Here is a 14,580-nt window from a genome sequence, read left to right as displayed (position 1 = left end):
AATTTTCTACAAAAACAAATCAGTAAATTAATCTATAGAATATTTATGCTAACCTAAATAAACAAATCTAGACAAACAATTTATCAGCCTACCGAAATATACCTACACCGACAATAACTACACCAAACTGTGATTCGATCAGGTAATACCTACTAAAGCAGACACGCTCTCCGATTGACTTGCACAACACCTTCATTTTCTGTTCGAAAGAAACAAATATTGTTTCAATTAGTAGAACCAAGACAGCTTTCTTTATAGTCCGGGACGCTCCCTGTCCCCATTCTGTGGCGCACCACTAAAGGGTGGTGGGGTTGTGAGGGGCGCTGAAAGTCATGGGGCGACTTCAGCCAGCACTGAAATAGTTGCACCACCGGCAAAGTGACGAACGCGGCACGCGCCATACAACCACTCACGTTATGTTCAATTAATTGAATGTAAAGTTTGTTAATACGAATTAATTTAAAAACTATATTAAAAGTGTATAACATAAATTTTATAGCATTTTAAACTTTTTAAAGATATATTTTAATTCTTAACTACTAACGGAATATTGTTATAAAATATAATGAGTTCGCGAACTGAATCAGAAAGTTATCACTATTCACGATAGCTGTTCTTGTGACTTTAAATAACTATTTTAAAACATTTTAATAATAAGTAAAAGCAGCATTCGCAAATTAGACAAAGCGCCCTATATCCAAGCATGACAGTTACCAATAGTTTGAGGATCTCTACTTTGGCGATATTTATTACAGGTATGTGTTACTAAACTCTAACCTAACTTAATTAGTTTAGAAAGTTGCAATAACAATTTTAATAAAATCGATATTAACCATATGTATCTATACTATTTTAACATTTATGACTAAGTGCCAATAAATATTTTTTTAGACTTTTAACTTGAATGGCATACAAGCTGACGGCCCACCTGATGGAAAGTGGTAACCGTTGCCTATAGACATGGGCAGTACTATGGACATAACAGAGTATACTGTTTCGCCCATGATACCCCCCATGCGTTGTCATTCCTGAGGACTCGGGTGTTATTCCTACATGGTGTACCCTGTTAATTCACTGTTACATCCCACCCTTTAAACCGAAACACAGCCGTGCAAACACAACTGCTTCACAGTAAAAACACAAATGGGGCAGAGGTGCCCAAGCAAACGATCTTTGTACAAAGTCTCCCTCTGGTAGAATAAAAAAATATGACACGTATTTTAGTCCAATTTCTACCATTTTCATCGAAATTTTCTCAAATCAATTCCGGAAACATATCTTACATAATTCCTCCGTTGTAGCGGGTATTTTACTTAAGGGTGATGTTAACAACACACCATCAGACGAAGCCGCAAACTCGTTTGCTCCTTGTATAATAAAAAAATTCTACTAATTTATTTTATGAATTTAAAACACAATATTCATCTACCTACCATATAACTTATAAATACCTAAATGGCGGTCATTCTTGCAATTTTGTTAATTTTTATGCATTTTAGAATGGCAAACAAGCTGATCGCCCATCTGATGAAAATTGGTAACCGTCCATAGACATGAACAGTTCCATGGACGTAACTATATACTGTGTCCCCCGACTAAGTGTTATGCTTCTATATATATATAGGAATATATATCTCACCCTTTAAATCGAAAAAATATGTGTTTTTAAACTTAATTTACATCTTCCCTCTTAAAGAGGAAAGTTGGTAAACTAGCCAAAAATCAGGGCCCCAAGATGAGAAACCGAAGTACAGTATCCAAGGGCATCGCTTTCTTTCCTTTTATATATATATATATATATATATTATACATTGCCGTGTGTTACCGGCATAGAATAGGCCATCCCTTCCTTTCCCGTGGGTGCCATAAAAGACGACTAAGGGAGGGCGAGAGATGGGCAGTAGCGTCTAAAGCCTAACTACGGTTGCCAATCCGCCTGCCAAGCATGTCTTCTGACAGCCCTCCCCCCCAAGAGGAAGGCTTATGTTCAGCAGTGGTCAGGTAATGACTGATACGTACATATCTGTCACGCCTGTCTCTCATTAGAGTAGACAGAAACAATGAAAAGGCTGATATATATTAATTACTGCCGTTTTATATATTTTCTCCCCCCTCCCCCACAATCGTACGTAAATCTCTTATTTACTCTCTAAGATATTAAGTACACGCACCCCACTGGAAAGTGATTACTTTCTTTTCTCAAAATAGGGCAGAAATTATGCCTTTACTTATATTTTAAACAATTTTGTATAAGCAATTAACTACTAATATGTTATTTTACTTAATAAATTTACAAATGTCGCGAAATGCATCAGCAAATAAGACCCAATTACCTAAAAAAAATGCGCGTTTCAGAATTTGTAATTAGAAAATTTCATCACACATAATATAATTTTATTTATTTGTGTTTATTACATTATCAATACTATACTATGCTATACGCGTTTTGTTTTCATACTCAACAAAGATCTGAAACTATTGTACGAAATTATAACGCATAAACCATCAGTTTGGTTGATTGTTTTTTTACTACTTTTATCATAGGGAAACATTGTTCAAAAATCGTCTGCTTGGGTGCTTCTGTCCCATTCGTGTTTCTATCATGAAGCGGTTATGTTTGCATGGCTGTTTCGGTTTGAATAATTGGATATAGCGATGAAATTACAAAGTACCAAGGCCTTAGTCTTCAGAAATAGCAACACATGAAGTATCATGTGCGACACAGTATACCCTGGTATGTCTATGGTGGGCCGTCAGGTTGTTTGCCATTCTAAGTTACATAAAAAAATTGTTTTTGACGTCCCCTCTAGAAGTATATGAACTATATTTCATAAGAAGAATTATTTTTATATTAAAAGTTAACATAAAAGAACGTAACGTTGCCATGCGCAATTTAGCACCATCAAATCATCAATTTGTTATACAAAGCGGTCGTGATCGCTTTGCTTTTGGGTCACTTCCGACTTGGGTAGTTCCGAACTTCCGATCAACTCGCACCGCTCTTGCTCATGAAAAGCTTTTGAATGGAAAGTATACCAAAAAGTTATTACCTAACAATTTATTGGAATACTTTCTGAATGAAAACAACATACGAATATATTATGTCAACCTTTATCTATTAACTGCTGATCATAGACCTACCCCATAGACCGCTATAAGGAACGGTACTAAACCATCTGTATCCACTGATTTTCTGCAATGCATTTGAAATCGTCACTGCATCTAGTGGGGGATCATCTAACACTACGTTACCTGTACGGAGTCGCCACTTAAGAACCTTTCTTCGAGCTATGTGACGAGCCCATTACCACCTCAGCTTACTTATCTTTCGGGCTATGTCGATCACTTTGGTTCTTTTGCAGATATCCTCATTTCAGATTCTGTCACGTAAAGAAACACTGAGTATACTCTCTTTCTATAGTTCGCCGAGTGACTTAAGACTTTTGCATACAGGCAACCGTGTAGGATGTTTAAAGTTAAAGGGCTTCGTCTTCAAACTGTGAGGTATTTTGGAAACAACGAGTGAAAAAAAACTTAATTACGATTATGTCAATTTATGCTCTCATCGACGTCAAAATACCTGCATGTAAATTTTTCTTTCCTTTTATCTAATATCTAAAAAAAAAAAGATAAAGAAATTATATATTTTGAACCCGTAAATTATTATTAAAAATTTATTATTTACATTGTACAATTTATTATATACATTTAGAAGAAAATTTGTGTTGATTATTGCTGCTCTCGCATTTGTAAGCTACAAGCTTAGATTGTATATATTATATATAGGGACTCAAAACAGAATCAATTTTTTGTCAACTAAATAACTGACTTGTTTATTTTATCAATGTTTTATACATTTACCCACAAAATGTATTTTTAATTATTTAATAAACAAAATGAGTTTTTACTCAACAAAAAGATGCAAAAATTATAAAATACAAAAAATATAGAAGTTATAAAGGAAACACATAACTATTTATCACGCAATATTGTATGAAAAAATTTACCCGCTTTTCTCAAAGCATATGTATGGAATCACTCTATATAATCTAAAGCTATAAGTTAAAGATGTTACGGCCAAAAAGTAGGTGTTACTAAAAATGAAACAATATCTCACCTCATTACAGTAAAATAACATTACTATTAAAATTTTTAAAACTTAAATAAGCAAACGTACAAATTTTATGTTACAATTTCTGTTAATGCTATGGAGTTACTATAGCAAAAAAATATTATGAAATGTAACATTTTGCCAGGCAAATAAACAGTGACTGTAATGATGATAAAATTAATATGAAATTAATATGGGTATGATTCCAAAAATAATTATTAAAATAGGTTCAAAAGTCCTTTATAATACTAATGAATCGGAAACTACTCGTAGATACGAGTAAGATCTGTTGTAAGATCACATCACTAATGTATATGGAACATCACTAGAGGTGGACACTGATTGGTTGTTTAATTGTATTGTGTAATAATGGCTATCTGAGTAATGAATAAAGGATCTGCAATATATAAAATAAACCATCTATTATTAAAAGACTATAAAAATATAGCAAGATCATCTATTAATATGGGGTTAACATGATTATCATTTTTGTGAGGCATTTAATACAAGAATAAAAACAATATTCACAATATAGACAATATTTCGTTATCTATAGTAAAAGTTATATACGAAAACTCATCTTCGATTTGAGTAAAAGAAGAAATGTATACGATATAGAATAATATTCTATATCGTATACATTTCGTAAAAATAAATTTGTTTAGAAAAAAATTAAAAGGCAATAGTGAGAATCGCCTTTAAGTTTTAAAATAACAAACAGTGGGTTACGAAGTTACTAAGTTGTTGTAGTGCCAACTTAACAATAATTATAATATGTATGTAATGTATGTATATGTATGTGTATGTGTGTGTATGTTTATATATATATATATATATGTATGTATATGTATGTGTATATGTATGTATAAACCTATATTTTTAACATTTTTATTTTTATACTTGGTTGTTTTTTTATTTCGAATAAAATGGTAACTCGCAGTAAGGACTTGGAACTCAAATTAAAAAAGGCCGTACTTGAGTTAAAAGAAAAGAAAGAGCTATGTGAAAAGCTAATACAGGAACGAGATGAAGGGGAAGTGGAAATCACAAATATTTTAAAGAAAAATACTATATTAAAACAAAAATTGGTGGAATTGGACAACCAACATCAAAGTACGATAAGTAAATGCGACGAACTGCAGGCTATTATCGATTCATTTGACCAGTGTCGACATGCTCACGATAGTGCGTTAAACCGTATCCATGAGTTGGAATGCCAACTTGCCGAAGCTTATAATGAAATAAATACATTAAATAGTAGAATGTGTGACCAAGAAGCTGAAAAAACTATGACGTTATATGCCGAATTAATGGACCACAGCTTATGCGATAACCCACTTTACAGCAGCAAAAATACTTCCAAGACTAGAAAATCTATATTTTCGAAGAAAAAACCGAAATATCTTATTAACAGAGAAAAAAAAAGTAGAAAATATATGAAAATAAGTAAACAAATTAAGAAATGTAATAAATATTTGACAAAATATAAAAACTGTGTTTTAAAAACAGATATAGAAACTGAGGAAAAATTCAATAACTACTTGAAATATTATGAAAATCAATTCTGGAGTAACAAATTACAGTTTGATACAAACACTACTAAATTATTGCTGCATATAAAGGAGTTGGAATCTTCATTGCAGTCTATTAGTGACAAATACACAAGTGCCCAAATTCAAATATACAAACATAATGTGGTGGTCAAGGAATTGATTGAAATCAATTCAAGAGAACCAAGTGGTATATTGGAACAAGTGGTGGAAGAAGAACCAAGCAGCACCACAAAACCCAATAGTCTTTCATTACCTATGGTACCAATTGCTACTCACACACAGTCAAATTTATCATCTGACGACTTTACCCGACGACAGATACATAATAGTAATACTGTATTGTACTCAGATAGAATAGGAATTAACTTAGGATTAATTATGAATAATTGTATGTCAGAACAAATCGTAAATAATTGTATACCCGATGCCCCATTTAATTATATTGTAAAACAAATGTTATGTAATCAAAACAATTACAATAAACACACTACTATTGTATTTTTGATAGGAAATAGTATAGGTGTTTCTCAGAAGGACTTGAGATATCTTCTTAAATCTGTCTCAAATATGACTATAAAAAAATTTATTATATGTACTTTTCCTTATTCGGTTTCATTGTCTCGAAATCAGAACCAACAAATTTATAGACTTAATACTTTAATGTATAACATGAGCTGTTTTGTTGAAAATATTTGTTTTTTTTGATACAAATAAATTTGTAAATAATTTCAAATTGACTGAAGGTACATTGTACCTCTCACAATTTTACAAACGACAGTTAGCTACATTGTTAGCTTATAATATATTACATAGTCCTGTTATAAATAGTATAACAGTTAAACATAAAAATTGTATAGGATTTAGTAATTATACTAATGATTATTTAAACTTAGTTTACTGACAAAGAGAAAGCCAAAACATCTTAAACTAGTTCATCAAAATATTCAAGGCTTTCTTGGCAAAGAATTACTAATAGAATTATTTTTAAATGAATTTAATATTGACATTCTATGCCTCACTGAACATTGGCTAAAAATGACAAACATGTCAATTCACATACCGAATTATAAAATCCAGAGTGTATTCAACAGACAAAACTCTATAAGAGGAGGGTCTATTATTTTTGTAAATAGAAATATTAAAGTTAAAGAGCGTAAAGATATAGTAGCACTTTCTAAGGAATGTGTTGTTGAAATCTCATGTACAGAGTTGGATAAATATATAATTATATGTGTATATAGACCCCCAAACTCAGACTACGTCAAATTTGAGTCCATCATGGAGGATGTACTGAAATTAGCATTTAAAAGTAATAAATCTATATTAGTATGCGGGGACTTTAACGTGGACCTTCTAATTGATAGTCCTATGAAGACAAAAATCAATAGTTTGTTTAAAAGTTTTGGTCTAGTTCATGTCTTCTTAGAACCGACGCGAATTACATGTAATACAGCAACATGTATTGACAATATATATTGTAATTTTAATATTTTAAATAAATCTATTATAAATACTTTACCTTCGGACCATTGCGGACAAAGTGTGACATTTACATGTAATAAAATTACGGAAGATACCTATAAACTCTATAGACCAACAACAGCATATAAATTGCAGAAATTCAGGGATAGATTAAAGGAAAGCCTACCTTTTTTAAAGTATGATGATAATAATATAAATCCTAGTACATTATATGACCGATTTTTCAATATAGTAAAATCTCATTTTGATAATAATTTTCCAATTAAGAAGTCAAAGATTAAGAATTCAAAATTTAGTGAATGGTCTACGTTTGGTATTAGAAAAAGTAGAGAGAATATGTATCAACTGTATGATATCAAGAGCTATTTGCAAGAACCTATTTTTGTTGAATATGTGAAAAATTACTCAAAAATATTTAAAAGAGTGTGTAACGCTGCTAAGATCCTTCACTTAAAACGTAAAATTACAACATCTAAAGACAAAATAAAGACTACGTGGAACATAATAAACACGGAAATAGGTAACAAAAAGTCTCGTCAGTTAAAATATAGGCTGAAAACTGAAAATGGTATCGTTGATAAAAATGATCAAGTTGCTCAAGTTTTCGAAAATTTTTTCTCAACAATACCTTTAAAAGCAACAAAATCATTAAATTCGTCACCTGATTTAGCTAAACAATTATTAAAAAACACTGTAAGTTCCTGTATCTATGATTTTAGGTTTCATTACATAAATTCTTCTTGTATAATAAAAGCCTTTAACTCTCTCAATTTGAAAAATACGGAAGATATTTGGGGTATGTCAGTAAAGGTAATGAAATCTGTAATAAATGAAATTGCTCCTCATCTGGCTATAATATTTAACAAGAGTATTGATCAAGGAGTGTTTCCAGATCTAATGAAAGTTAGTAAAATAATGCCGTTATTTAAGTCTGGTGATAAGGAAAACCTTACTAACTTTAGGCCAATCTCAATTCTACCAGTATTTAGTAAGATTTTCGAAAAATTAATTCTTCTACAAATGTTAGACCATTTCAATTTACGTGACTTACTCCACAAGCAACAATATGGATTTACAAAAGGACAATGCACTGTTGATGCCGGCATTAATTTAATGCAATGCATTTTCAGTGCATGGGAGAATTCACAAGATGTAATTGGTGTATTTTGTGATCTTTCTAAGGCATTCGATTGCGTCAATCATAAAACTTTATTAATGAAGCTTGAACATTATGGAGTTAGAAATAAGTCTTTAGATCTCTTAAAATCTTACTTAAATTCAAGAATTCAAATAGTAGAAGTAAACGGTGTCAATTCTAGTGGATCTTATATTGAAATGGGTGTGCCTCAGGGATCTATTTTGGGTCCTTTTCTTTTTCTTGTATACATGAATGACTTACCGTATCATGTTCAAGATTTGTCTGATATTGTATTATTTGCTGATGACACTTCACTAATGTTTAAAGTGAATAGAAATACACATAACCTTGACCATGTAAATGTTGCTTTGTCTAAGGTTTTGATATGGTTTACGTCAAATAATCTAGTACTTAATTCAAATAAAACTAAATGTATCAGATTTTCCATATCCAATACTAAGCAAGTGAATACCGCTATTAGATTAGACCACCAGGATTTAGACTTTGTAGATAAAACCACTTTTCTTGGCATAGTAGTTGATTATAAGTTGCAATGGGGCTCCCATATATTTGAATTGGCCAACAGGCTGAGTTCAGCTGCTTATGCTGTTAGAAAAATCCGACAATTAACTGATACAATAACAGCTAAGCTTGTATATTTTAGTTACTTTCACAGTATCATGTCATATGGCATTATATTATGGGGAAGGGCTGCTGACATCGATACAATCTTTGTACTGCAAAAAAGAGCAGTTCGGTCAATATTTAATTTGCCTTCTCGGGAATCTCTTAGAGAATATTTTAAGCAAACAGGTATACTTACTGTTCCCTCGCAATATATATACGAAAACATTATGTATGTACGTAAAAATATAAATCTTTTTAAAAATAACAGTGACATACATAATTTCAATACAAGAAATAAAAACAAATTGAATGTTCCTTGTTATCGCCTTAGAAAAGTCAGTACATCTTTCATGGGGAACTGTATACGTTTTTATAATAAACTTCCAGATGACGTTTTACAATTAAATGAAAGAAAATTTAAGACATATATAAAAAGGACTCTCTGTACAAAAGCATATTATAAATTAAATGACTATTTAAATGACAAAACTGCATGGATTTGAATTTTGTATTAATGTGAATTGTATTGTAAATGTAATTATTGCATTTTTTCTTAAATCAATATTATTTTCTATAGTAATTATTATAATTATAGACTGACGTATCATAAGTATCTGTAACAGATGTATATGAATAAAGATGATTGATTGATTGATTGATTGATTGAATATTTATACGTAAGATTTTAATCGTAGATAAACCACACCATAAAAATTGTTTATTTCCGTTTGTATCCGAACAAATAAATATAAGTTTGAAAAATATTTAATGTAAATATTTTTATATTTATATAGAGTAATTATTGAATAGATGGGTGACATTACTCGTTTGGAAATCTTTTAAAGGATTTAAACTAGCCAAGGCTACTCCTACGTGTAGATAATACCAGTGTACAGGGCTCTTACTTTCCTGTTGTTGTTAGTAATGGTTGTCTAAAAACCCCATCGCTAGCAATACAACTTATTAGGTGGCCCTCTACATGATTCTCCCTGTAAACCAACGTGATTAATTCTTATTAAATTTACTGCAATGGGCCAATTGATTTACTTTCATCCTCATGTACACGTTTCTCACTGGTACCGAGCCAGCGTATACCGAGAACGCTAGAGAGATTACCATTTCATTATCATAAAAAAAAATTATACGAAGTATTGATAAATAAAAATAATATCATTCAGGTAAGTTATTTATTGAAGTACCTCTACCTTAGTTTAAAAAATGTAACAGTGCAGCTAAAAAAATATTAAATGGTTTTCTTTGCCCACAAAAGCAGCAGTTAAAAGTTCCCACAATATAACCTGCGAGTGTGAATGATACATCCTAGGGATTAAAAAGGGATAGCAATGAGATCCTAAGGGGTCGTTGGGTGCGAGCGTGAGAAATATGGGATGCTGATATTCCTTGGTTATCAGGGCAACATAAAACGTAGCGAGTTTAAAGTGACTAGACTTCCTTTTTCTTCACTAGGGAACTGGGACTGTAAAATGAACTTTATACGCTTGTAATCCTTATTGTAAATCCTTAATTAAAATTTCTTCGATAATTTTAATTTTTTCATGCCTATTGTAATGTTACAACATCATTGCTTTAGCAATATTAAATTAAATTCTGAACAGAAAAGTTTCGTGAAACTCTAGACTGGATGAAATGTAAATGAATAAATTGGTTGCTTGAATAATTTTTTTCTGTAGATTTATAATGTCGTACTTAAAATAAACATTAAAGGTCATTCTTTAAAACTTTGGTAAAGTTTCTCGCTTTTTTTTTGTCTAATAGCTTATTGTACATTCTTACTAAAGCGTTCTTATAGTAATGCAAAAACGCGCTCATGAATAAGAGCTCCCATCAGGTTCGAAACTAGTCGAACATCCCCAAATTTAATACGTGAATAAAGCCGAAATAAAAATTACAATTAGGTTTCCATTGATTTTCATTTTATCATTGCCGTTGAAAATGGATTTCATGTTAGGGCATTGTCAAAGGTCAATAGCATCATCATTACGTTTATAGCTTAGTCTTATAACTATTGGAAAAAGGCAAGCTATTTGAGTTTATTGTACGAGCGTAAAGCAAGTCATAACGCGCGAATGCTCTAGGCGCGGCGGCACTCCCCTGACATTTATCCGTAGCCCATAAAAAGAAATATCTACCAGGGAAGCATCACATCGAAGGCTCACTTTGTAAAGGCCTCGCCGCGCCCTGCAAGGCGCCTGTTCACCCGTTACGCTCCGCCGACGTCCCACTAACCTGTTTCACAGTATTACCAGTCCATAAAGGCATTACATCTCGCTCAAATAATATGGCTATCCCGCTTTGCAGACAGGCTGCAACTTCAAGTTCATTGTTTCCTGTATACCTACCACCCCAATAGATACTAGTTATAGGTATTATATAAAATTAAAATTGTCTTTTGTTTAAAGTTTTGTGTATAAAATTATTTTAATCCCTTTGGTTTGATTCAAATTTAGAATATAATATAAAATAAAACAATATAATATAATATAAAACGTAGACCAGAGAAATATAAATTTACACAAATGTGTAGGTACTGTGTAAGTATTTTAATAAAGATTTATTTTTTTTATCTATATATTTATGTACAATAGATACTAAAGTACCGAGAACATTAATGACACTAGGGTTAAAGTTTAAATCCGCTATATAAATAAATTATTTTGATTTCTTAATTTTTTTCTTAATTAAGGGTTAAAAGAAATACCCCATATTTACCTCATATATGCGCAGGCATTCTTTGTAAAGCACTAACCAAAATTAACTTTGATATATCTATTCGTAAATCTAGAAATGATCTATTTATTTAGCTTTCCTGCTTCTGAAATCCACGCGTACATACGAGTATCAGCGTTTAAAAACTAGTAATATATAGGACTAGTATTATTAGTGTATGCATGTATGATTCTTATGTCAGAAATTGCACTGACAATTTTAATAAAATTAATATAGTAATATATTGTGGTCCCAGCATAGAATGGACCACCTCATCTTTTTCCGTGGGTGTCGTAAGAGGCGACTTGGGAACTTAATGGCCAAGGGATCGGCAGTAACGACCTATTTAAAACATCACCAAAAGCTTAATTGCGGTTGCCAACTCACCTGCCGAGCGTGGCAACTACTGGCAAAACCTTCTCATTGGAGACCTATATTCAGCAGTAGAGTTAACGGCTGATACGAAGGTACTATAATAATATTATTTAACAATAAACTATTGTTGAACGTCCTTTAATTTTGTGGGGAACATCTATAATCCATCATGTGTAGTGACCGAACATTCATTATTATGACATAATTAAGGCTGTCTAGATAATGTTATATACAAATTGTGTGGAGTGTAATCTGCGCGCAGGTAGGTAACCCTTCGCTAATAAAGACAATGGGAGGTCATTTATCACCTCACCCCCGGGCGGTGGGCCGCACGCATCAGCTGGAACCAAAGTTGACCTCGTTTGCTGTTTTATACAAATTGTAACTTGTTTCCTATGACATAATAAACTGTGTTATATTTGACTTACTAATGAAGTGGAAACATAAATTTAAAAACAAGAACAATATTTGTTCGTCAGTTCTCCATACCGCGTTTAGTTAATTTATACTTAATTAGGTATATCGGGGGTGGAATGGGATTGTTAGTAATGGGGTCAAATAGCTCCATTTCTAGCAATATATCCTGTCAGGTCGACCTACAGATTGTTTCCCCTGGAAACCATCTTGTCCAATACTAGTTGAATTCGTTAGGATGGGCTAAATGACCTGCTTTCATCCTCATCAGTTATCTATCACTGGTGCCCCGCCAGTATATACCGATAGCGCATGCGGGGTTACCATACCCTTATCACCCATTAAAAAAAATTTGGTATATCGACATATTACTATAACAAATACTACTACCAATTTGAATATCTCTCTAAATTATTTACACCCATTAATTTCTCTTTCCGTGAGTAGGTAAAGTAAATAAAACCTTATCTGAGAAGTCAGTTCGGTTAATACTATACTAATAGATACGATACGGCTAATAGCCCTATCGTAAAAGAAATATCGACTGTGAAATAGAAACGTAAAAATAGTAAAATTATTCCTTATGTCATACACTTTTGTTGCTTGTATACTTTATGCTATTTCTATACATGATAGAATTCTAAATGAAGATATCCGCTGAAGAACCAAAGTGATCGTCATAGCCAGAAGAATGACTAAACTGAAGTGGCAAGGGGGAAAGGGATTGTTAGTAATGGAGACTGAGAATCCCATTGTTAGCAATATACCCAACCAGGTCGACCTCCTCGCGGTTTCGCCTAGAAAATATCATAGTTAATTTCTGATGAATTCATCATGATGGGCTAACTGGCCTGTTTTCATTCTCATCTATCACCCTTCACTGGTGCTCCGCCAGCGTATCCCGTTAGCGCAAGCAGGGTTACCATATCATTTTCACCCATCAAAAAAAAACTGAAAGTGGCAATGGGATGATCACATAGCTTGAAGAACCGACAGTCGACGGTGAAGAAAAATTCTTGGTGACAACCTCGTACGGGCAAACGCAGTGTAAGAAGGCCACACAACGCAGTGTAAGATGGAGTGATAATCTCAAATGTATTACAGAGTCAGTAGTGGCTCAAGACTTTTCCGTATGGGGGAAGTATGGGGGACGTCTATGGGGGAAGCCTAAGTTTAGCAATGGACAAATAACTGCTAATATTATGATAACGATATTCCTTATGTAGTTTTCTGGTTTAATATCTTTTACGTATAGGTCACGACTCTCGACCCTATGTAGAGCCCACACTTACCTTAATGTTTATACTATTGACATTTACCTACTTACTTATCCTTTCTATTATAATTCACATATTACATTTCTTTTGTCCTAGCAACTATAGATCGATTTATTTGTAAAGGTTACAATATTTTTATATTTCGTCTATGCTCCTTATATCCATAGAAATATCCCAAATTAAATAATGTACACTGACGGGGCATCAGTGACCTCCACGTGATTCCCTGTGGAAACCACCGTGCTGAATTCCAGGCGTATTCATCACGATGGGTTAACTGACCTGTCTTTTCATTCTCACCTATCATCCTTCACTGGTGCCCCGCCAGCGTATACAGTAAGCGCAGGCGAGGTTATCATTCCATTATCGCCATTAAAAAACCCATCGTAGTAAATTAAGTACCAGAGAGGACCGCGTGGTGATAACCCTGACAGGCATACTGCTAGCAATTGGATCACTAATCTACATTATTAACAATCCCTTCCCCCTCGTAGATACTAATTATTAAAAAAAAATCACGGGGATGAAAAGCATTAGAATGATACCGTGAAATTAATATATTTCTAATAAAATAACCAGTGATATGCGAAATAACACCTATATAGGCTACAATGACCGTTTACCATCTGGCGGGATGTATGCTTGCATGTCACCTTTGCGGTATAAAAAACACCTAGTTCAGTAAAAAAGCATTGGAGATATATTTATATTTCTTACTCCCTCATTACTTGGAGTAAAAATACAGTATGCGTGTGTGTATAATGTATATGTCCCATGACGCAAGTGATAATGTGGACAATGGGCGCGCCTGCTGCGGACCCACTGCAGATATCTAGCCCTGCGCATTACGCACTTATCATTTTATCTTTATATTAT

The 14,580-nt window shown here is 32.8% G+C and overlaps 1 protein-coding gene across 1 annotated transcript in view; it reads left to right on the top strand.

Moving 5' to 3' along the window:
• Window positions 1-388: 388 nt before the first annotated feature.
• The window catches only part of LOC113515644 (xaa-Pro aminopeptidase 1), a 44,556-nt gene continuing 30,364 nt past the window's right edge, over window positions 389-14,580 (top strand). Inside the window, exon 1 of the mRNA XM_052893262.1 lies at window positions 389-755. Within this exon, the coding sequence (XP_052749222.1) occupies window positions 704-755 (52 nt within the window). The 5' untranslated portion in view covers window positions 389-703. The remainder of the gene's footprint in view (window positions 756-14,580) is intronic.

The sequence above is a fragment of the Galleria mellonella genome, unplaced genomic scaffold (assembly GCF_026898425.1).
Source record: "Galleria mellonella isolate WM207_F2 unplaced genomic scaffold, CSIRO_AGI_GalMel_v1 utg173, whole genome shotgun sequence".
Lineage (NCBI taxonomy): Eukaryota > Metazoa > Arthropoda > Insecta > Lepidoptera > Pyralidae > Galleria > Galleria mellonella.
This window is presented reverse-complemented; position numbering and strand designations above follow the sequence as displayed.